The sequence below is a fragment of the Dendrobates tinctorius genome, unplaced genomic scaffold (assembly GCF_039654945.1).
Source record: "Dendrobates tinctorius isolate UK_male_01 unplaced genomic scaffold, ASM3965494v1 ptg000158l, whole genome shotgun sequence".
Classification (NCBI taxonomy): Eukaryota; Metazoa; Chordata; class Amphibia; order Anura; family Dendrobatidae; genus Dendrobates; species Dendrobates tinctorius.
The window spans coordinates 21,516,484-21,541,358 of record NW_027361825.1 but is presented as its reverse complement, the minus strand read 5'-3'; the positions used below and the strand labels follow the sequence as shown (position 1 = coordinate 21,541,358).

At 45.3% G+C, this 24,875-nt stretch overlaps 1 protein-coding gene across 4 annotated transcripts in view; it reads right to left on the bottom strand.

Moving 5' to 3' along the window:
* Positions 1–15,159: 15,159 nt before the first annotated feature.
* ACTN4 (actinin alpha 4) overlaps positions 15,160–24,875 on the bottom strand; it is a 61,490-nt gene continuing 51,774 nt past the window's right edge. Inside the window, exons 8-22 of one of the 4 annotated variants that reach the window (XM_073549062.1) lie at positions 24,163–24,248; positions 21,413–21,505; positions 20,911–21,141; positions 20,564–20,711; positions 20,300–20,450; positions 19,565–19,673; positions 19,330–19,470; positions 19,061–19,243; positions 18,835–18,969; positions 17,807–17,986; positions 17,577–17,723; positions 17,213–17,293; positions 16,951–17,016; positions 16,684–16,842; positions 15,160–16,587 (exon numbers count right to left, since the gene is read on the bottom strand). In XM_073549062.1, coding sequence (XP_073405163.1) covers positions 16,429–16,587; positions 16,684–16,842; positions 16,951–17,016; positions 17,213–17,293; positions 17,577–17,723; positions 17,807–17,986; positions 18,835–18,969; positions 19,061–19,243; positions 19,330–19,470; positions 19,565–19,673; positions 20,300–20,450; positions 20,564–20,711; positions 20,911–21,141; positions 21,413–21,505; positions 24,163–24,248 — 2,069 coding nt within the window. In that variant the 3' untranslated portion in view covers positions 15,160–16,428. Of the gene's footprint in view, positions 16,588–16,683; positions 16,843–16,950; positions 17,017–17,212; positions 17,294–17,576; positions 17,724–17,806; positions 17,987–18,834; positions 18,970–19,060; positions 19,244–19,329; positions 19,471–19,564; positions 19,674–20,299; positions 20,451–20,563; positions 20,712–20,910; positions 21,142–21,412; positions 21,506–23,755; positions 23,842–24,162; positions 24,249–24,875 lie in introns of all 4 variants that reach the window. The other 3 variants (XM_073549063.1, XM_073549061.1, XM_073549060.1) reach the window with 3 other exon arrangements.

Here is a 24,875-nt window from a genome sequence, read left to right as displayed (position 1 = left end):
CTTTCCGGTTTCCTCCATTCTTTATTGATCAAATTTTGGACCTTGTCGTTTAACGGGAACGACTTACGTTTCCTGGGGTCTAAACCCCCGAACATTAGGTCCTGTGCTGACCGTTCAGGTCTGGCATCTGTTACCCCCATGGTAGCCCTAACTGCCTTGACTAGCTTGTCCACTTGGTCAAGACCTAGGCAGAAACGGCTGGTGTCTTCCTCTGAAGAGGATGCGGACGCGGAGGGTTCTGAGGAGTCTTCGTTCCCTCTAGGGTCTGCTGAAGAGCCTGACTGAGAAGCTCGCCCTCTTTCTCTTCCTAGACGACTCCCCCTGGGGTACGGATTTTAGGGCTTTAACCTCCGCTCTGATTATCTCCCTTAGACTTGTAGCGAAGTCAGGGGTCCTTTTTTTTTTTTTAATTCTTTATTTTCAAATTTAAACCGCACCATTAAAAACAACACCATTTTACAGATACAGCTGGCGAAGTATTGACTGGGGGTCAGTCTACGGTGGAAAAGGAGGAAAGAGGGGAGGGAAATGTGGGGAGGGAAAAATGGAGAGGGGAGAAGGGAATACATAATAATGAACAGAATCAACAATATCAACTAAATCAACAAAATGTAGCCGCTGGTATGGGAACAGGCAGTCTATGGGTGTACTTTAGAAATTAGCATGGGTGGGCTTTCATGTTGGAGCAGTGAGGCCAGGTACACTAGTATAAAAGCCGTCAGGTTAAGAAAGACATCAAATGACACTAAATTTCTCTCATAGAGGATTGTCCTCTAGATATCTAATCCACGGGGCCAACACATAAGATCTGTGATTAAAAATCTCCCAGCTAGACAGCTCCTCCAAACGAGAAATTTGATTTATCGTAATGTGCCATTCCTCCATTGTGGTGGGGGGCCACATCTTTCCAATGTACAGCTATCAGCTGTTTCGCAGCACTTAGCATCAATGGAAGACTACCATGTTTTTTTGGTAAGAAATCCTTTGACGGGCATGAAAGAACTTCCATAACCCTAAGATTAGACTTTATTAATTGTAATTTTTTGAGAATAACTCAACGCCATCCCAAAAATTTCTCAGTTTAGGACAGTCCCAGAATATATGTGAGTGGTGTCCTCCCGAGTTGAGGCATCTCCAACAAGCATCGTTATCAGCAAGACCCATCTGAAAGAGCCTTGCGGGAGTCAAATGCCACCTGGTTAATATTTTATAAGAATTTTCCTGCAAGAGTACACATATAGAAAAGCCCCGAGCACTGGATAGCATTCTAGATATTTGTTCCTCAGTGAACGTAGTGTTGAGTTCCATTTCCCAGGAGTAAAAAAAAAAGGGTTTAAAGTGTGCGCTCAGAGAGATAAGATGTGAGTAGATGCGAGATAAAATTTTTAGCCGTGGAGGTGGAAGTTTAATCATAATATCCAGCCAGGACCAATTGGATTTAGTCGGAAATTTCTGTCTAAATTGTAAAATTGTACGTTGAGTGGGTTGGCTTTGAAAAAAATTAGTTGGTTGAGCCGTTGCACTTGGTGGCCAAACCCCTCTTTGTAGTATGTTATGACTATAAAAGATACTCAATGTTTCTCTAGGTAAGGTAGACCATAAATTGTATGGATCTTGAAAATCTAAATCTATTAGATTGGCTCAATACCCTATCGGTGTCAACGTCAAGGGAAGTGTCCCCCGGGAGTTCCCCCAACACCAATCTTTTAATACGCAATGTAGTTGAAGTTATTTCGTCTAGCCTAAGAGTGACTGGTGGTTTAGCTTCAGTCCAGAGATAGGGTAAGCCCCTCGGGCCTAATAGAGCCAGGTCAATACTAACTCCCTCCCCACCTTCAGCACAAGACACCACTCTTAACCATCTGCTAAGATGAATAGCTTTATAATATAAAAGGGGATCTGGGACCCCCAGTCCCCCAGAGGAGACAGGATAAGAAGCCTATATGGCAACCTAACCGGTTTTGATTTCCAGATAAATTTTCCTATTAGTGAATTTAACGATCCGAAGGTCAGGGGAATATGAATCGGAACCATATTCATGGTATACAATACGATAGGCATAATATACGCCTTAAACACAATAATGCGGCCCATCCAGGACAATGTGGGTAGGTCATATTTATGCATCAGGTTTGTAACCTTTTTAAGTAAAGGAATGAAATTACTTTGAAATAAGTTAGTTGGGACTCTAGTTATTATTATTCCCAAATATTTAATAGAGTTATTAGCCCAAGAGAATGGAGTCTGTGTACGAATGATGGAATTTGAGAGTAAGGGAGAGTAATGTTTAACGCTTCAGATTTTGTTAAATTAATTTTAAAATTAGAGAGGAGGCCAAATTGTTGAAAAGTTTGAAGGATGATCGGGAATGCCTGAGACGGGTTGGAAATAAGGAAAAGCAGATCATCTGCGAAAGCTAGTGTTTTGAGTGACCCCCGACCCACTGACAACCCCACTATGCGTTGTTCTTGTCTGATGCTTTGTATCAAAGTTTCTATAACTAAAATGAACAAGGATGGCGACAAAGGGCATCCCTGCCTAGTCCCGTTGTTAATCTCAAAACTGTTTGACAGAGTGCCGTTGATCCTGACCTTGGCCGTCGGTTGAGAATAGAGAGAGAGAACTGCTGTTATATACTGAAAAGGGAAGCCAAACTTAATCATTACCTGTTCCATGAACCGCCAGCTCACTCTGTCAAAAGCCTTCTTGGCATCCATTGACAGGAGTACTAAGGGAACATTTCGGGTCTTGGCAAACATTATAGACTGTATGGCCTTAGTGGAGTTGTCCTTCCCTTCCCTGCCCCTCACAAAGCCCGCTTGATCAGCATGGATTAGTTTGGGTAAAAAATTGCTTATTCTGCCCGCTAATATTTTAGCCCACATTTTGATGTCTGCATTGAGCAGTGATATCGGTCTGTAGCTAGGACACAAATTGGGATCTTTACCTTCCTTCGGGAGAACTGTGATGTAAGTCTTCAGGGATTGCTTAGGGGGGAACTGGCCCTCCAAATAGGTATTAAACAAGGACACCAGGTGGGGTAGGAATGATTTTATGAACTTTTTATAATATACAGTGGGGAGACCATCTGGGCCTGGGGCCTTTTCATTTGGGATGGTAGAGAGAGTGTCTAAAATTTCTTTAGGAGTAACCGGAGCAGTCAATAGAGATTGGCCTTCAAGGGTTATTTTAGGAAGATTTAGTGGGATCATGAACTCTTTGATTTTTTTTCTATAGCTGTTATTGGGTCTTGCATGTTATCTGGTATGTTTAAATTGTATAAACTGTCATAAAAGTACTAAACTCCTCGGCAATATCTGCGGTCTCAAAGATTGAAGAGCCATCTAAAGCTTTGAGTTGTCTAATAAACGTCTTATCTTGTTGCTTCTTAAGTAATGAAGACATAAGCTTACTACTTTTATTGCCGTGTAGGTAGAACCTCTGTTTGCTTCTCATAGAAGTTTTGGACGATTGAATATTTAAAAAGATTCTTTAGTGAATTCCTTAGATCAGTCAGTTCAGTTTGTATCTTATTTACTTGAGATCTCTTATGTAATCTTTCAAGGGAATTAATTTGGTGCAAAATAGACACAACCTGTTTAGTTCTTTCTTTTTTAAGATGTGAACTCAAAGCTATAAATTCTCCCCTCATTACCGCTTTATGTGATTCCCACACCACAGGTAAGGGCGGGCCTGAGTGTAAATTTGTTTGGAAAAAGAATTCAAGAGTGCCTGTCAGTTTCGAAATGTGGGAATCAGAGTCTAATAATGTCTCGTTAAGTGGCCATGACTTGGCTGGCCGCGGTAGAGTTACTATGCCTATGTCGAGAAAAATAGGGGCGTGATCCGAGAAAGAGATGATGTCTATAGTTGCGTTTTTGACTAATGGGAGATTGGCTGTTTGTGTTAATAGTCAATTCTGTGGTAGCTACTGTACGGGTGGGAATAAAAAGTGTAATCTCTGCCCGAAGGGAAGAGCGTTCTCCAAGGATCTATCAAATGTAATTCTTGTAAAGAAAGGTGTAATTTTCTCAGTGCCCTTTGAGAAAGGGCCGACTTGCCCGTTGAGGAGTCTAGGGATGGGTTAAGTGATACATTAAAATCCCCCCCACCAACAACAAACCCTCAGTAAATAGCTTTAGGGTATTCATTGTTTTGCACAGCCATCCAATCTGGTTTCTATTTGGTGCATATAGGTTGCACAGGGTAATCTTAGTATTTGCTATAAGGCCCTTTAAAATAATGTATCTGCCTTCTGAGTCTGATAGGCAATCATGTAAGACAAAGGGAACATTTTTTTTTTTTTAAAAGCAATGCTCACTCCTCTCGACGCCGAACCACCCGTACTATAGTACCAGGTCGGGTAACGGGATCTAGACATATCTGGGACTCTCCCCTTTTTAAAATGTGTCTCCTGCAGGAAGACTATACTAGACTTTTTTGAGTGCAAAAGGTTCATTACCTGGCTCCTCTTACCCGGGGAACGCAAGCCCTTTACATTATATGAGGCCACTACCATAGTGGCGAAATTAACGTTATCACCCATAACATAATAGGTGGAGCAAAAAAGGAGATGCATGCGTGTTCCACGCCAACGAACTACGAAAAGTAAAAAATACCCTAGAAACTACCAAAATAAAATAACATATAACAAGAACCAACTACCTGCCTGCGGCAGAGGTAGGGGGTCAAAAATACCTCCCATAGCAGAACAGGGAATTACATTACAAATATACGAGTGGTATATGTTAACTTATAAGGCAGTTAAATGGAATCAACCACACATAAGCAAGTGTTAATCAAGTCAAACCAAAGTGATCTAGAACATGTCAGAGTTCAGCGAAATTTCTGGATCCATAGGTGATGAAATACGGCTAGGAGCACAAGTAAGCTCAGGGAGGTATCTCTTTCCTCGCCCCAGATTTCCCTCGTTTGGGAGGTGTATGTCTCTTCACTGAGGCCCAGTCACCCTGACCTCCTGCATAGGCATTGATAGGGGGAGGCGTGCGAAGATCCATGTCTAAAGGTAGCCATGAAGGAATATCAATAGGGGCGATGTCAAAGGTGTCCCATATTCTGACTAAATTCTCAGGGCTCCTTACTGTTATTTGTTTGCAGTCTCCATGTACAGATATTCCAAACGGAAATAGCCATTTATATAGGATTTTACGTGAGCGTACCACTTCCAGAAGGGGTCTTAGGATTCCTTTTTGCAAGGGTCGATGGTGCAATATCCTGTCTCTTGAGGCAGACAAAATAATATTAGTGTCTAAATAGCTCAACAAGCTGCAGGTCACATCCCTCGGTGGTTCAGAGGGCTTAGGTTTGGGTCTGAGCGATCTGTGGACCCTCTCTATTACAATTTGGTCACATTTTTCTTTTGGGATTAAAAGGGCAAAGATCTCTTTCGTGGATTTTTCTAATATTTCTGTAGAGACACTTTCAGGCAAACCTTTTATCCTTATGTTTTTTCTGCGACTCCGATTCTCCTGATCTTCTAAGGCCAGAAGAGAGTTGTTGAGCTGTGTTCTGTGGTAGACCAGATGATCTCTCATGGCATTGGAGTGGCTAATGAGAGAGGACTGAGATGATTCCAAGGACTCCACTCTATTACCAATATGCAACAAATCTGCTCTCATACCAGATATCTCAGTGGTTTTAAAGCGTGATCTAGTAATTTTTTGAAGACTAATCTAGATAGTTTTGCAGAGTCTGATTGGGTAATATCACTGCCCGAAGCCTCATCACTTGAGTCCGACTCTTCGACATGTTCCCCCTATAGCGACATTTGTATGAAGCTTTTTAGGTGCGGACCTAGCCGACACCGATTTATTTTTCAGAAATTTTTCTCCCTCACCCATGACAGCACCACGGAGAGAGGGGATCCGCCCTTCAGGGACAGGAACCTACAGATAAAAAGGGCGGTACCTCTCCTCCGCCTTCAGTTGGGTTCCTGTCCCTGACGGAGGGACCCACAGGACGGTACCTTTCGTGTGTCCAGGATCCGGGGCCGGCCTGACCGGTGGTGGCAGCGGGAAGGCCCCTGCCTCGGGAAGGTGCGGTGCCCGAAGCCGCCACTGCTGGGGCCCATGCGGGCTGCCGGGTGAGCGGGCGGGAGTGACGCCGGAGCCGCCGGCTCTCCAGAGAGGAAGTCGGGGCTCGTGGGGACCCGGTAAACATGCGGGCGGCGCCGGGTTACAGAGGTGTACCAAGATGGCGGCCGCCCCGGAAGTAGAAGCCGGCTTCCGGGTCCCTAGAACCGGCGCATGCGCAGGAGCGCTCTCCCGGGGACCGCGGTGCAGGATGGGAGCGGTGACGCCAGCCGGGAAATTTTAAAATGGTGGCTGCACAAGCGCTCCAGGCTGGAGGCGATCCTGAAGGGGATAGTGACCAGCAACAGGAGCAGCAAGCCAGGCAGCAGCTTTAGCAGCAGCAGCAGCACCACCACCACAATCATCGTCAAAAGAACGCAGTACAGATGGTCGTTCCAGTAGTCACTCCACGCAGCATAGCACGTCAGCTGCAAGGAGCAAATCGCCACCAGGAGTGCAGCCTATTCAGGACCTGACTCCATCTCCCGAATCGATACCTGCAGCCGCATACCTTTGGGTGAGTGATCTTCGTGAATGTTCACCATTGTATTAAAAGTTCCATTTCCCTTACTAGGGAAAGAAGGGGAAAAGAAAAGGGGTGCCCCACTTGTGCTAGTCCCCTACCTATTTCTTGAGAGAGTGGTTATACACCTCAGAGCCAGCTGCCACCTTCACCATCTCACTCTGCTGCGGACACCAGGCAGCCAGAGTTCAACACCAGTTTCAGCAGTGGCTTCAAGCCAGCTGGTAACTCCACCAGGTTTCTGCAGTGGCTTCACAAGACGCTATCACCAACACCTGCCTAGACCATGTGACCCCATGGGAAAAGGGAATGGTCAAATGATCAGGGGCCAAAAACTGCTATAACCCCAGTGACCACCGGGGGCAAAAGCCAAAGCAAAGAAAACATCGAGTGCGAAAAAAAAAAAAAAAAAAAACGGAACCATGTACAAAAGAAATCCTCTGTTAGGAAACTCCGGATTTGGCCTCTGACCTAAAAGCTGCGATTAAATTGGAGGTCAGAGTGCCCTTATATCCCTTAAGCATAGGGACAAATCAAAAAAAAAAAAAAAGAAAGACACAATAGTGATTTCCCAGTCAGATTCCTCGACATCGTGAGAAATCACGTCAAAACCCTCAGATTCCAGTTCCTCATCCTCAGACGAGGAAACAGAGGGGCGTCACTGCTTCCCCCTAGACGAGGTGGACAAACTAGTGAAAGCGGTAACGTCTACCATGGGGGTGCTGGACCCTAGGCCGGATAAAACAGTCCAGGACATAATGTTCGGGGGACTGGGCCAGAAAAGGCGCGGAGAGTGTTCCCGCTAAATGAAAATGTGCGGGGTCTAATCAAAAAGAATGGGATAAACCGGACAGGAAAAACACCACGGTCCCTTCCCTTAAAAGGAAATATCCCTGTGAGGAAAGGGGCCCGAAGCTCGATGTAGCTGTCGCAAAGGCCTCAAAAAAAAAAAAAAATAAAATTTTTGCCCTCCCCTTTGAGGACATGGGCACCCTCAGGGGTCCCCTAGATAAAAAGGCAGATACCTTTCTTAAAGGTGCATGGCAGTTAGCTGGAGGTAACCTCAGGCCAGCCATAGCGGGACGCCAAGCGATAAAATCCTAGACTCTATCCCAGTAATAAGGGGAGCGGCTGCCTTCCTAGCGGACTCATCCGCAGACTCAGTCTGGTTATCGTCCAAAGCAGCAGCACTCTCAAATGCAGCTAAGAGGCCCTTTCGGAATAGAAAGTTTCTTTTGCGGAGACCACCGAGAGAGCAAAGTGGGCTGACAAGAGAAGAGATAGAGGGTTCCTCCTCGGCAACTTGTCCTGAGACAAAAAGCCCTCTAGGTGACAGTTTGCTCAGGGTGGGGGGAAGGTTAACCCTTTTTTCTCCCAGCCTGGAAAAGAATATCAAACAACCCATGGACAGTAAACCCCTAATCCAGGAGGGCCTAAGGATAAACTTCTCTCCCTCCCGCCTCAAAGTATGTAATGACTCCGCTAAGATCCAGTATGCAAGAGCAGAAAGCCCTAGGAAACGAAGTCCTAAGCCTGGTAGAAAAAGAAGCCCTCCAGGAGGTTCCCCTGCAGGGAATGGGCAAGGGGTTTTACTCCCCTCTTTTTCCTGGTGACCAAGCCAGGCGGCAGGTTTCAGACAATTATAAATTTTAAAAAAAAAAAAAAAATTTTTTTGGAGTCAATCAGGTCCACCACCAATCTCGGTGTTGGATCTCAGCGACGCCTATTATCACATCCCCATTCACAAAAACTCCAGGAAATATCTCAGGTTAGCTGTCTCGATAAAGGGCGAGATAAGAGAACTCCAGTATAGAGCCTTGCCATTCGGAATATCTGTAGCTCCACGGGCAGAGATGATGGCCCATATAAAGGAGCAAGACATAATATTAATCCCGTATCTGGACTATTTTTTAATAGCAACCAGCTTGGTTCAAAAACGCTGAGAACAGGGGGACAGAGTGATGGGCACTCTGCAAGGCCTGGGCTGGCTCCTGAATCTAAAAAATCAAGATCAGAGCCCAGCAGAGTACAGGAATTCTTGGGTCTAATATTGGACTCAAACATTCAAGAGTGCCGCCTCCCAGACCGCAAGAAGGAGAAAATCGCTCAAATTGTAACAAGAGCCATCCAAAATCCCTCCATGACATTAAGAAAAGCGATGTCACGACTAGGTTCTCGCTCCGCCTGCCTGCCAGCAGTCCAATGGGCTCAGTTACACACGAGAGTTCTACAGTGGGATGTACTAGCCAACTAGTCTGCAGTAGGGGGACACCTAGAGGGTCGTATTACCCTAAATTCAAAAACTACTCATTCCCTAACCTGGTGGAAAAGCCAAGACAACCCTTCCAAAGGGATCCCCTGGGTAACAAAAAATAACACACATAGCTACCACATATGCCAGTCCCACAGGGTGGGGAGCACACATGAACAACGAAGTGGCCCAGGGTACGTGGGGAGTTCAAGAATTAGAAGCCTCCTCGAACCAGTGAGAGCTCTTAGCAGTGGGCTACGCATTAGTACACTTCTTACCCCTGCTCCGGGGTCATCATGTCCGCATATTTCGGACAATCGAGTCACAATAGCATATATAAATCATCAGGGGGGAACCAGGTCCCGAGCCCTAATGGAAACATTCTCCAGAGTCCTCAAATTAGCAGAGGCAAACCTGCTATCTCTGTCACCACTACACATCCGGGGCACGGAGAATCAAAGGGCAGACTTTCTAAGTCGCTCCCAATTATGACAAGGGGAATGGGTCCTAAAGCGGTCCGTTTTTCGGCAGATTGTAAAAATGTGGGGGGACCCGGGCATAGATCTGTTTGCCGACTTCAGAAACAAAAAGTGGAAACTTTCTGCTCCATAGACCCCAGGGGGAATCCTCTAGCTCTGGACGCCTTCATACTCCCATGGACATGGGGCCTAACATATGCCTTTCCCCCGATCATGCTGATCCCAGCAGTGTTAAGAAAAGTCAGGGAGGATGGGGCAGGAATGATTTTAATAGCCCCCTTCTGGCCCAAAAGAACCTGGTTCTCCTGGCTAAGAATATTCTCTCTAACCGACCCATGGATTCTCCCAGATCTCCTGGACCTGCTATCGCAGGGGCCAGTGTTACACCCTCAGGCAGGGAGATTCCATTTAACAGCATGGAATTTGAGAGGGCACTGATGAGAGACAGAGGAATTTCAGAGAACCTGATAACTACACTACAAAAAAAAAAAAAAAAAAGAGAAAAAATTCTTATCCACTTCGGGGGTAAAGGTTCAGGATGAGGTTCACATTGACAAAATCCTAGAATTTCTACAAAAGGGCCTAGAACAGGGTCTAGCGGTCAACACATTAAAGGTACAAGTAGAGGCCTTGGGCACCTTTATAACCATAATGTGGTAGGTAATCCCTGGGTGACGGATTACTAAGGCCGTATCCAGATCCGGGCCGATAGCTAATCAAAGATTACAATCATGGGATCTAAATCTTGTACTATCCACGCTAACAGGCCCTCCATTCGAACCTATTCACTCAGCATCCCTAAGAATCCTGTCGTTAAAAACAGTGCTTCTTTTGGCGCTAACATCAGCTCGCAGAGTGAGCGATATGCAAGCTTTATCAGTAGGGCCACCTTTCACAAAGATTCTAGATGATAGGGTCATTTTAAAGCCTGACCTGGCATATCTACCCAAAGTGTCATCACACTTCTATAAGTCCCAAGAGGTAGTCCTTCCTTCATTCTGCCCAAATCCTAAAAAGAAGGGAGAAGACAAATTCCACACCTTAGACGTGATGAGGTGCCTAGTGCAGTATCTAGAGGCCACCAAGAAATGTAGGAAGGAAGGCTCTCTCCTTGTGTGTTTTCAGGGACCTTGGAAGGGACTCAAAGCATCTAAGAGTACCCTGGAAAGGTGCATAAGGGATGCGATTGCCCTGGCATATTCATCCAGTGAAAATACCATTCCGGAAGGGTTGAGAGCCCATTCCACAGGAGTGATGGTGACCTCATGGGCTGAAAGATCTGAGGTATCAATAGAAAAAATCTGTAAGGCGGCCACCTGGTCATCACCTTCGACCTTTTTAGGCACTATAGATTAGATCTAGCCTCTACGTCTGGCCTGACCTTCGGGAGTAGGGTCCTTCAGGCGGTGGTCCCTCCCTAAGCTACCAATCTCTGTAATTCTCTCCGTGGTGCTGTCATGGGTGAGGGAGAATAGCTTACTCACCGATAACGGTGTTTCTCAGAACCCATGACAGCACCCGCTTATTCCCCTCCCCTTCACGAGTGTGGTGGGCACGTTTTACTGTTAGTAGAGTGTTTCCGTTTAGACACGGTGCTTCTGATAATAAGCAATATTATAATGTTATGCATATATTTCTGTTGTCTAACCTGGAGACCCTCTGATGCTCTGTAACCAACTGAAGGCGGAGGAGAGGTACCGCCCTTTTTATCTGTAGGTTCCTGTCCCTGAAGGGCGGATCCCCTCTCTCCGTGGTGCTGTCATGGGTTCTGAGAAACACCGTTATCGGTGAGTAACTAAGCTATTCCATTTCACTCTGCCTGCCTTGATATACACCAGTAGCCAACGGTTTTGCACGCTCTTTATTAGATTTAACCATTCTGCCTAATTGAAGCGTGCGTTTGAATCACCACTCGTGCATTCAGAAAAAGCGGATTAAGGCATGTTCATATATGGAGATAACCACATGCTGCTTGAAAGATGAGCTGACATATGTAGATATCTGTGGAAATAGGGCGGAATCAGCGATCTAATGCGGTCCGCGATCCAGGCGAGGGGAGCCGCACCAGCCGGGACAAGGACCGGAATCCTGGGGGAGGGGAGCCTACTTACCCGCCGGCGCCAGCCCAGGAGACGGGCATCCACCGGACCCCGCTCCCACCTGCCCTGCACACTGCCGTGAAACCCTGCGCGGGTCACCGTGGCGCTTCCAGGGGACTCCGCACTGCCCGAGGTAGGAGACCCCCCGCTACCTGAGTCGGACAGCCGGCCTGGGGATTCCTTCGCCCATGATGGCATGATCTGTAGGGAATCCTGTCCTCCAGGAACAGGAAACCAACTGATGCGTGGGAGAGGTGCCGCCCTTATGTATCTGTAGGATTTCCTGTTCCCGGAGGGCGGATCCCCTCTCTCAGGTGGTGCTGTCATGGACGACCGAATAAAAAAAACCCATTTTCCCTCACACAAATATTTTGGTCCAAAATTTTGCATTTTCATAAGGGTAACAGTAGAAATTGTACCATACAACTCGTTGTGCAATATCTCCTGAGTATGCGGATACCTCATATGTGGGGGAATACTACTTTTGAGACGCACTGCAAAGCTCAGAAGGGCACCATATTTGAGTTCAGATTTCGCTGGAATGGTTTGAGGGTGCCATGTCACATTGGCAGAGCCCCTGATGTGCCAGAACAGAAACCCCCCCCCCCACACAAACTCATTTTACAAACTACACTCCCCAATGAATTCATCTAGGGGTGCAGTGATCATATTGACACCACATGTACCCAACAGTGTGCCAGTACCCTACATGTAATCGGGAAATATTTTTCAGGCACAGTGCAAAGCTCAGAAGGCAAGGAGCGCCAGATTTTGCAGGTGCCATGACCCACTGGGAGATCCCATGCGGTGACCAAACAGCAGAACCCCCATAAGTGACCCCATTTTATGAACTACGCCTCTCAATGAATTCATCTAGGGGTGCAGTGATCTTATTGACACCATGGGGGTGTCACAGAATTTTATACCATTGGGCAGTGAAGAAAAAAAAACTATACATTTTTTTACCACCAAAATTTTGTTTTAGCCCCAGATTTTACATTTTCACACAAAGTGGGTAAAAATCGCACCAAAATTTGTCCCACAATTTCTCCTGAACATGGTAATACCCCTTGTGTGGCTGTGCAGTACTAGTTAGCCATACAGAGAGACTCGGGAGGAACGGAGCGCTATTTGCCTCCTGGAGCACAGATTTTCCTAGAACAGTGTGCGGACTCCATACACAGAGCCCCTAATTGCTAGAAGTGCAGAATCCCAGCTCAAGTGACCTGATTTTGGAAACTATACCCATTAGGGAATTTATCAGCCGATGTAGTGACAATTTTGACTCCATGGGTATTTTCCAGAAACAAGCATCAATTAATGTTGCTGACTGAACATTGCAAACTGTCACTGTAGTGACCAGTACGTTGGGCCCAGCCCATGCTTCTGGAGACACGCACCTGTAAATTAGGCGGGCTCTCATCATATCAGAAATGCCAAACATGTGGACACTATATGTGGTTTAGGCACAATGTAAGGCTTGGGGGGTGGGATTTGGGAGCACAGAAATTGCTGAATTTCTTTTGGTGGGCAAGGAGAAATTTCGCTTTTCCAGTGCCTTTGTGCTACCAGTAACATGGAAGAATCCTATATTTCCATTAACAGATGAACAGATCTGAGTGTAGACTTGCTTTTTTTTAGATCGAGTTGAAGCTTTTATTGGGAACATTTTACCTAACGTTTGGGATCACAGTTATCCAGCGCTTCACGCTGGCCTCTTACATCGGGGTTTCATCTATAAATCTCCGAGTGACATGACAGATGAAACCCGAGGGATTCATTCACTATAAGGCGGCAGTTAGGCTACTTTCACACTAGCGTCGGCCGACGTACGTCGCAATGCGTCGTTTTGGTGAAAAACGCATCTTGCAAAGTTGCCAGCAGGATGCGTTTTTTCTCCATAGACAAGCATTAGCGTCGCATTGCGACGTATGACCACACATCGCATCCGTCTTGCAACGGATGCGTGTTTTGGCAGCCGCGACGCACACAAAAACGTTACATGTAACTTTTTTTGTGCGTAGTGTCCGCCATTTTCGACCGCGCATGCGCGGCCGAAACTCCGCCCCCTCCTCCCTGAACATTACAGTGGGGCAGCGGATGCGTTGAAAAACTGCATCCGCTGCCCCCGTTGTACACAACTTTCACAGCGTGCGACGGTACGTCGGCACGACGCAGTGCGACGTCCGTCGGCAGTGTCAAAGTAGCCTTACTCTGGTCTGGCCTCTGTTCTGCAGTGTCCTTTTCAGCAGTGCACAAAACTGTTGCCGACAGCAGCATTTTTATGCAATTCTAAAAAGACAGACACTGCCAGGATCACAGGTCAGACGGCATCCACAGTGCCTCCATCTGCCTCATTATAGGGAATCTTCTGCTGTGGGTTCTGTCTGGATCACGTATTTCAGATATTTACAGGGACTCCTGTGCAAGAGTCTCTGTAAAATGATTATTTTTGCATCACTTTATTCTGAGAGCTAACACTTTTCTTTTTCCGCTGATGCTGTATGGCAGCTTGCATTTGCGGGGCAAGATGACGTTTTCAGCAGTACCACGTTTATTTGTATCTGTCTTTTTGATCGCGTGTTATGCCACTTTTTGTTCTGTGGTACGATGATAAAGCATTTTTTTTTTTACTTGTTTATTTACTTTATATGGTGTTCACTAAAAGGGTTGTGGGACAGTTTCATAGGTCGGGTCGTTGCAGACACTGCGAAACCAAATGTTTGTACTTTTGTTTTGGGGTTTTTTCATACAAATATTTATTTATATAGTATCTTTTCATTTTATTTTTTTATATATTTTAAAATATTTTTTTACAATTATTTATAAACCCATTTTTTTTTTATTTTTTTTTGACTTAGCCCAACAATGGGATCATTTTTTGCAGGCTGATCACTTTTATAGCATGGGGATGCAACAGCATCCCTATGCTTTGCAAACTCTCAGCTCTGCACTGAGAGAAAGTTGCTGATCAAGCACTGTGCATGGTCAAGCAAATTTCTTAACTGTTGACCTGGATGTTGTCATCGGGTCACCATGGCAATGATCAGTACACCACATCACGCCGCGGCGTCGCTGATCCGAAGGCAGAGTGGCTGTCATCCCTCTGCCGGCTCCCGGAATGCTGCGATCTCGTTCGATTGCAGCATTTAGGGAGTTAAAGTGCTTTGTGCCAGCTGTAACAATTAGCTGACACCTGGCGGCGATCACCATGCAGTAATAATATGTCCATGGTCAGATAGGCCCAGGGCAGAGGGACAGATTATTATGACAAATGTCAGAAAGGGGTTAAAGGATCGTAAACTGTGTATGCAGGAGGAAGTTCAAGAATTTTACACACAAAAAAGGGAAATATGTTAAGAACAAAATAAAAACAGCTTGCTTCCATCACGTGTTTTGGTACAGACACCTGCAGGGAAAAAAAAAAAAGTTTGTGCACGTGGGAACAAGGCCTAATGCAATGCAACATGTAGGTTTAAGAAAACAAAGACAAAAAAAACAAATTAAAGGTCATTTCCTGCAGTGTTAAACAGCACAGAGGGCATGAGAATAACATACATCTGACATGTAGCTGGATTACGAACGAGAATCTGTAGCAGAAAAAAAGCAGCAAATACTCATTGTATGAACTTCTCCTAAGAGTTCGACTTATCTGCAGCAAATGCAACATTGGTCGATGGGTTGGGAAAATGAAGAAAATACACACTGACCAGACTTATCTTAAAAATATTACTTTTATTGTTCTGTACGGAGTTGTAGGAGGTGCAGGAATGATAGACGTTGCCCCCCAGACATTTCTCCTGGTGGGCCGCCGGTATAAAAAGATGAGATAAGGAATGTTACAGACCTCGTGATAAACAAATCAGCAACCTTTTCTCTTTTTTTTATTTATTTTTTTAATTATTTAGAAGACAAGGAAAAAAAAAACTGCAAATATAGGTTTTGCTAGGTGAATATATATTTATATCATAAATCCCCCTAAATTAAGTAAATAGTAACCCCTCTTAAAGTTTTATTTTTATTATAATTTGCTTTTTTTGGTCCTTAGGGAAAAAAAAATAAAATATAAACCATTATAGGGCTTAGAACGTATCCAAAGAACAGAGCGCTTTTTCATGATATGAGAATATACGGAATAGAAAAAAAAAAAAAAAAAAAAAAAAAGAGGGTTCGCATCCCAGGAATGGGTGACCATCACCAAAAAGAGGTCATGCAAATCACGATATGGAATGATATGTGTTTGTTTTATCCACCAGCAATGATCCCGCTGCGTACGTGGAATGACGTGATTATTTGTCTTTTCTGGCCTGTTTCGTGTAGTGTAACAGATCAGAGCGTTTCATACCAGCTGCCTTTGTGTCCCCTTAAAATATTTTCTGGTAAAACAGCTGGAGGACGTAAAGCACCCCACCCCCCACCCTCCCCTAGTTGTGGACCTCTCCCCTGCCTGCAGTGTGGAGCCCTCCATGCTAGGACCTCACCATGAGGTCGTTGCAATATGAAACTGATATAATAAAAGGGGGAAAAAGGCAAAAAAAAAGACGTTAGTACTCTACTGCATGGGCACGGACCGCATGCCTCTTGCAAGGATTTGTAGGACTAGGAATAAATACCCCAAGGTAGGGAGAGGGAGGGGGGTTTGTGAGATCTGTACAAGGTGCGGGGGGAAAAAAAAAAAAAAAAAAAAAAAAGGTTACCCAGAAGCGCAGTCTACGTGCCAGCTGTGTGTGGTAGCACCCCAGCCCCTTAGCCATTGCATAGATAGCTTTGCAAAGGGGAGAGGAGTGGTCCTGCAGCCGCTTCTGCTCTGCCTTCTCCTCCCTCCTTGCAAAGGGAACGAAAGCTAATGTGATCCCCTCCCTCTCCCCTTTGACATGGGGGGACGCTAGTGACCCCCCCATCTTCCCTGACCATCTGGTGCTTCGCCCCTTCTGCAGCTGACGGAGGGCGGTAGGGCAGTGTTGATCTCGTCCCTATCCAGCTCTCACAGATCGCTCTCGCCATACAACGCAGTAGAAAAGGACATGTAATCCAGTGCTCCAGGCACTGCATCGGGACCGTGGTAGGGAGCCATACGAGAGATGCAATATTCGGCTTGATCTGGCGGCAACTCCCGGCGCAGCTCAGCTGCAGTGATGTAATTCTGGAAAACGGGAAAAAAAAAAAAAAGTTTTGCAAATGTGTCAGAAAAAGATGAAAAAAATCAGCATCATCTAAACAAAGTATAGCAGCCTCCTACCTTATCTCCAGCGAGGACTTTAAAAGATGCGATAACTTGGTCTGCGGTGTCGGTGTCTGTGGTCTCTTTTGACATGAAGTCAATAAATGCTTGGAACGTCACCATACCCGAATTGTTGGGGTCGACACTGGCCATGATACGGTTGAATTCTGCATCGCCCTGACAGTGGATAACAAGATAATTAATCAAGGAAGTTAAAAAATTATATAAAAATATTAGGAAAGATCAGTGGGCACCACAGAAAGTACAGATGTGGAAGAAGCATACCAAGTTGTATCCAGTAGATATAAGGAGAGCTCGAAAGTCATCAGCATCCAGAGCGGAAAGTCTCTTCTTTTCCAAGAAACAGTAATAAACATTGAACAGAGGAAAGAAAGGAAAAAAAAAAATGGAAAGACGCAGCAGAGGGGGAGAAGCCGAGAGTCATGTCAGGAGAGGACAGATCAAGGAAAGGAAAGCGGCCATACAAACAGAGAGGAGAGAGAAAGCGGCAGAGAATTAGTATGGCTTAGCACGATAAATGTGGTACCTGTCTGTCATTTTCCACATCATAGCCCAGACTGATGAGACAAGCTTTGAATTCTTCAGGTCCCAGAGCACCCGTATGATCCTGTCATGAGAAGATGGTGGAGGAAGGACATGATGGGTCCAGAAGAGCAAGCGGTGGGCAGGAGACACAGGCGATGAAATGTAGAGGGATGTGATGAGTGGACAATGGAAGAGAAATAGAACATTACATTTCACAATGCATACAAAGACCTGGAGAAATGGCTCGTCTTACTCTGACAAGGGACTGACGAGAGGGAGGGAGATGGATTTGGTTATGAAATGGGTCTGGAAACCTGCCTGCATATCTCCAACTACATTCCCTGTAACCATGCAGGGGCTCTCACCTTGTCAAAGTGATTGAAGGATGCTCTGAATTCGTGCATCTGCTCCTGGCTGATTCCCTTGGCGTCACGTGTTAAGATCTGGTTCTCCACCTCGTTTATGGTCCTGGCGATAGTGGTGAGGAGATGTTCCCAACCAACCCGGATATGCTGCAAAATCACAAAAGCAAGAGATTACCAATGGCCCAGGATGCAGAGCCCACAGTAAATGTTTTAATGGCGAGGTGTCACACCTCCATGGTGTAGTTTGTGTGCTTGTTATCGAAGATCAGGGCCTCCTGGATGAGCTGATGCTGCTGTTCCAGTTTGTCGATGTTGGGCTTGTAGTTTATCACGCTTTGCTCGTACTGCTTCAGGTGATTCATCTGATCCTCCAGGGTTCCGTGCATTTCAATGGAGATTCTTCCGATCTCCTGAAAAGACAAGATGACGTGAATGCTTCATAGTAATTACCAAGCAATGAACAAAAACTACATCGGTCACAGGGCAGACAAAAGCACGGTGTATTAGCTGAATGCACGTGCGTCTTTAGTATTACTATTGGAGACTTTGCTCCACCACATAAGTATCTAACACATAGTGAGGCCCCTTTACATTGTTACCATGTAGTATTAGCTTGCAATATATATCATATATATATTTATTGTGTTCAGTGTCGTAAACTGTGTCTAATGGCCCATGGTGCAAAATTTGGACCTGGGCCCCCATCTGCATTTTGGTCACATGAATGGGGCCCTTGTAGCATTGCAGATTCTAGGTCCCCCACCCATCCTAAACCCTTTCCTGGTATAATGTTCCCCCATCTTGGTATAGTGTCCCCCCCACCCTGGACCCCTTCCTGGTATAATGTCCCCCCTATCCTGGACCCCTTCCTGGCATTAGACTATTCTTTTTACCTTCCTACGCTCCCACAACGTACTGTGTCCTCTTCTATAACCTGCAGCTAACTTTAGTGTGCCAGCCAAGGGCAATGCATGACGCAGCCTGTATTATACTGCAGGGAACTGGTATTTCCCTGCGTCACAATACACTTTGAGAGCTTTCAGACACACATCCAGTTGAAAAAGGCGCTGGTGGGCTCCCCTCAAATGCAGTTACACTCCTGCATGTATTTAATATATTTGGTCTAAAATCCCGACAAATGCATTACTACTCTTATACACTAGGCGGCGCCTGTCTCCTAGTGTTTGTCTGTCGCCGCCAACACCCGATATGGACGGCAAACAAAAGTCTGTAAGCAACTAAAACAAACATGACATACTTCCATCTTTCCCTGAATCCAAGGTGCCACCACGTTCGCTTGGTTAGCAAACTGGAGACGCAGACGCTCGTTGGACTGCTGCTTGTCTTGCTCTCCCTTCAGGGCATTGTCTCTTTTAGGAACCAACTGCTGGACCTGGCATGAAGAAATTATGGTTTGTTTTTTTTTAGAAATTGGCATTCTGCTCAGGTTTGGGATATCCAAACCAGGTCTCGTGGACACTTACCTTGTCCCACTTAGAATTGATGGTCTGTGGGGTGACTGAGGTGTAGGGGTTCCCAGAAGCCAACTTAATGTGGTTGTAATCAGCAATCTTCTGAGCTTGGCTTTGGATGTCAAGAATAGCTTCTCTCTCGCGGTCAGCGTCTGGCAGCGTACACTTAAACTGCTCATGGGCTGCCATAAGACCCTGAAACCAAACAAAAATAGCCTTGGCTACCTCCGTTCACCAAGACCCCCAATATCTGCACTGGAAGCAAATGCAGTAGATCTTACGTCGATCTCTTCAATGGTGTGAACAATGAACATATCCTGCAAGTCCTCCATTGCTCCTCCCATCCAGTTGTTGAAAGGTGCTGCTCTTTTTGCATATTCCAGATACAACTGGTCTATGGCCTCCAAATGCTTCTCTGTTTGCTACAGGAAAAAGTAAAAAAAAATACAATAAAAATGATCAAGTACAGAAAAGCGCAATTATCCCAAGCCGGCATGGCATCCCAGCTGTCCTTACCTCTAAGGCTTCCCGTCTGCTGTGTGTCAGCGAACCCAACAAATCCCACTGGTCACAGATCTTTTGACAGCGGGCGTTTACCGTTGGGGAGTCGTAATAATCGAGTTCACTAGAAGAGACAAAGATTATATAATAAAGGTAGAACAACTAGAAACAAAAAGAGCATCATTTCGATATTCTGTGGAGGATGCACTCGCCCCCTCGCTGCTCTCCACGTGTCAGTGGAATAAAAGGCTCCATTCACTGCGGCCGTGGCAAGCTCGGAGACGTGGATGTTGTGAAACTCTTGCCTTGGAATGTCTTATAATAACGGTGTGCGAGGAATGGAAACAATGGAGGCACTGTAGGGTTTTATCCTACACACCTATGTCAAGAGAAAATCCACGTGGGTTTCTTCAACTACAAACCAATCTATACAGGTCTCAAAATGTTTAACATCTGACTATGGTGTTTTTTTTTTTTGTTTTTTTTTACAGAGAAGCCTTCAATAAACTGTGAATTACATCACTGGCACAGAGTAGTGGGCTCTGAGTTTAATTACATGAAGCTGGGTATGAGGGCTTCTCAGCAGTCAAAAGGACACCGTCCGCTGCTGATAGACTGCAGAGGTAACCGGTAGCCTAGGCAACGAGAATTAAAAAAAAAAACAAAAAAAAAACCTCCGTTCAGGCATAGTGCAAAGTCGCTTGATTTTACATCCCTGTTAAAAGGGGCAAGTATTTCATGAAGACTCACTTCAGCTCCTGTGCAATGGCAGCAATCTGCTCCACTCTGTCCTGGTGGGCCGCCAGGTCACTCTCAAAGGCCTCATGTTTTCGAAGGAGTGCCTTGATTTCGGCAAGAGGGGCAGTCTCATAGTCCTTTTGCGTCAACATTGCCTCTTTGCCTATTGAGAGGAGAAAATAAGGATGTGTTGCTGTTCTCTTTCCCCCTCATTTAGCAGTTTTTCTACAATCTATGCAGGCCTCCATTACGTCGGTGTACGGCCACAATACTCACCATCAGTCCAGGCTTCATGTATTAAGGCTTTCTGGCGGAATTTCTCAGCCAGGTGGTCCAGCCTTTCTATCCTACGGATTTCATTTAGGAGCCATTCTTCGTAACCCTTTTCTGCCTGCTCCAAATGCTGCCAGCCATTATTAATGTCCTGAAATTGTAAGAAAATTTTTTTAATGGGGAGTATTTAACGAGGTTTTTCAGGATTGGTAAAACATGACCTGCTTCCCGGCACCACAGCCTGTGGGTGATACTGAAGCTTAGTGCCTTTCATCTGTGCAGCAGAAGCACGCACAATTTATGGTGAGAAGTGCCGCTCCCTATTTAATTCACAGGATCCCGACACTCACCGATACCATCTTCCCCTCAGAAGGCATAAAGGCCGGTCTGTTACTGAGCCTCAGCTTGGTCTGTAGGGTGTTAAAGTTTATCTCCAGCTGGCATTTCTCCTGGACTTTTGGTGGTTTGTGTACTCGGCGATAGTCACGGAAATCTTCAAGTTTTTGCTGCATATCGTTCATGGTCTTCTCCGGCTGACGATCTTCCAACCATGGAATGGTACGGCGAATCCACTCCAACAGCTAAGAGGAGAGGACGGCTTTAATTACAGAGAATACACAGACAGCAAAAAGATCAAAAGAGGGAAAATTTGCTAGAAACTTTCCTAGTGTGAAACAAATCTTCAGACTACATATATTAATGGGACATTCTCATCTTATATCACCATAGCTGATCGGGCGAGTACAGATGTAAGCAAAAATTATGGCATGCCGAGCTTCACAGAGCAAATTTAGGGCAATAGGGACATGGAGAGGTCAACCTTAGAAAACCAACGAGACGTGAAGGACTCACATCACTAGCCAGCCTCTCATAATCTTCCATCAGATGCTCGTTCTCTTGATTTACAGCCAGGACTTTGCAGATTCTGTTAGCCGCCGTCTCGGCCTAGAAAGAAAAAAAAAAGAAAAAAAAATTTTGTTTAGAAGGCAATAAACACCCATGGGTAGGCTCACCCAAAATATCATCACTAATGGACAAGTGCAGACTTGGCAGCCAAACCGCACGACAAAGAGCCTGGACACCCAGGAATATAAGCCCTATAGTTACGTCAGTGGATACTACTTTGTAGGTCAGCAATGACAAAAGGCTGTGTGTGCATGTGTGCCCATCGGAGGATGATGTGTTACACCGCCGCAACCACCTTTGTGGAGCCAACCTGTGGGTTTATTTTACTATATAAAAATAAGTTTAAATCACCCCCAGGAAGAATGCGATATTGCATGTCCCCAATAAGAATGAATGCTAGGCCATGTAAAAAAAAAAAAAAAAATCCTCAAAAAATAAATTGTTTTTTGCCGCTCACCCCAAGCCCCATAAAATTTGTATTTTTCTGTCACCTTAGGAGTGAGGACTTTTTTTTTGCGGGACAAGCTATAGTTTTGAAGGACAACATTCATTTAACCAGATAAAGGTACTGAAACACAGGAAATAAATTCCAAGTGTGATGAAATGGTGAAAAACAAACAATGATTGTCCATGTCTGTCTGATTACGGTGATACTAAACATGCAATTTTTTTTCTATTTATGATAGGTGAAAAAATATATATTTTTGCTTTGTGCCGTTATTTTCTGAGGCCAGTAACATTTTTACTTTTCTTTTTCTGCTGCTGGGTCTGAACGAGGGCTTGTTTTTCAACACGATGAGTGAACGGTTTTATTGATACCAATTTTGTGTACAAGACATCAAAGCATGAATGGTGTTTGAAATGACATCCAAAAAATAATTCTATTTTAGCATTTTATTTATTTTTTTATCCTTATGGAGCTTTCAAATTGGGTTATTTTAATGGATCTGACTTTCTGGATGTGGCGATGTCAAAATATGTTTATTTTTAACGGGGGGCCAAAGAGGAGAGGTGGAAAAAACGGGTGATTAGAATTATTAGGGTATGTTTCCACGCTGCGTAGTAGCAGCACTTTGGACGCAGCGGAAAGCCCGCTCCGCCCAAAGCGCCGTCCCCTGTGGTATGCGCGGTGATACCGCATGTCAGGTTTCGTGGGTGTGTCACCCGCGTCTTTGTACGCAGAGTGGAGACAGGATTTCATAAAATCCCCTCCACTATGCTGTAACTTCTGGATGCTGCGGATTGAACACTGCGGCTGAACGCAGCGTCCAATCCGCAGCAAATCCTGATGTATTACGCCACGTGGAAACATACCCTTATTTTTTTTTAAAGAAATCTAAAAAGGTAAAAATGGGTCTGGGAGCAAACGAGTGTCTGCTTCCTACAGACACTAAGCTAAAACTGGATAACTTGGCTCCAGTGGGTGGGTGCATCCTACTGAGGAGATAAAGGGATTAGAAATGCAGTACACAGTTCTTCTGATTAGCTAAGTCACTTAGCCCATGTGCATGGGCATTGCAGCAACTTGGGTATCCATGGTTACAACCATCAGCAACTAGTTAACCGTCACTATATGAGCGATCATAACCATGGATACCTAAGCTACTGCAATGCCCTGCACATGGGGTAAGCGACAAAACAAATCAGAAAAACCATCACAATATTGGAGTAAGCTGAAAATCTCAGTTTCATATGGAGCCATGGCTGAGTATCACAGGAGGACCAAGATAACAGCGATGGGGGGGGGGGTCTGTGATGGTACCCCACAGGTCAATTGCAATCGTGTCGCAAGAGTTTGACAGTGGCATTTCAATAGATAACAGCCACGCCCGTTAAGAGACTGATGCTGGCTATATCATATAGCCGGTATCTGACATGTATGAGCGGAACTCAAAAAGCAAAAATTTGGCAAGTCATGAAGTGTTGAACTTATCTAATGGATGCGTATATACAGAGGATCTACGGTGAAAATATAATGTGCTATTTCCAAGCCCCAGAGCTCCCCCTTCCCTCACCAATAACCACCAGCCGCTGATGTGAACAGACATCATGAGGGTCTGTTAATCACTGGTCAGGGAAGAATAAAGGTAAAAATGCTTGGTTATCTGACCGGTAGAAGCAGCAAGGTGCAGCGTTACTCGAAGGCCACTTGCACTGAGAATAGCGAGAGGCTGCAGTTTATTAGGGTGTATAGGGGTTAAAGAAGGAAGTTATGGCAAGGTGATGACCTCGAGAAATAAGGTCAGGATAAGGGAAGCATCCAGGGAAGAAATGCCAGCAGAAGCTCACCTTCTGAGCACCAGAGAAAGCGTGGTAGAAGCAGGAAACGTAGGTCATTATGGCCTTCTCATCAGGCCTGAGAGTGCCCACAATATCTGTGCAGAGAGGAAAGAAAAGGACAAGTGCAAGGTGAGGTGGTACAGGACCAGCCAGGAGCCAGGCGAAGGGCTTCCTGTCCCAGATCTGCACCTCTCTGCCCTCTTGTCCGCGCCAGGAATAAGCTGGGAGTAGGCTCAGCATGTTTCCAGAGTTAAATAACTCCTAATAACAGTAATTACTACAACCAAGCTACAAAGTTCCTGGCACGGTGGTGACATGCCGCGCAGCTGCAAGAGAAGCGTATAAGGCATGCGGAATAGAGAGAAAAGAGCAAGAGAGGGGACAGGTGGGGGCGCTGCGGTTGCCCCAATCACTACCTTCTGGGCTCCTGAGAAGGCGTGGTAGAAAGAGGACACGTATGTCATGATGGCCTTCTCGTCGGGACGAGCGGTGCCCACTATGTCTGTAAACAAAGGAAACATGATGAAACAAATTTAAGTGGTCAACAATCAGGGGTCCTTGAAGAGGGGGACACCAGTCTAGACATTAAACGTCCTACAGTTATTGTTAGACGGGGAAAATAAATATCCAAGAATCACTGGATATCAATCACATGTAGACAAAGATAAAATACTGGTCTGTAACTGGACTACAGGAAAAAATGCCAAGTCCAACAACCCTAAAGCATCTCATGTGTGCATGGTCAACTCTTAGAAATTAAAGTAGCACCATACCAATTTTTTGTTTACACGTATAATGATAAAAGATCACTAATATTCTAGCTGTGAAACTCGTGTCAGACCTCAGACATCCCTCCTTCCCACCAAGTTATGCTGTTCTAAATGCCCCCTATGCAGCTGAAGATATTAGTTATGTTTTATATACAAGGTGCAGTTACAGTGATTGGTTACAGAGTTATAAACATCACACTGCCTGAGTATAGGAGATAGAGCTTTCCACTGGCCTCCCTGCCTCCTGCTTGAAAGAGCTCACATGCAGATACTTATCATAAGGAGGCACCCTGAGGCTATGTGAACACGTATGCAGTAAATTCCTGACTGAAAACCGGACTCCTCAGAAAATGTGCGTT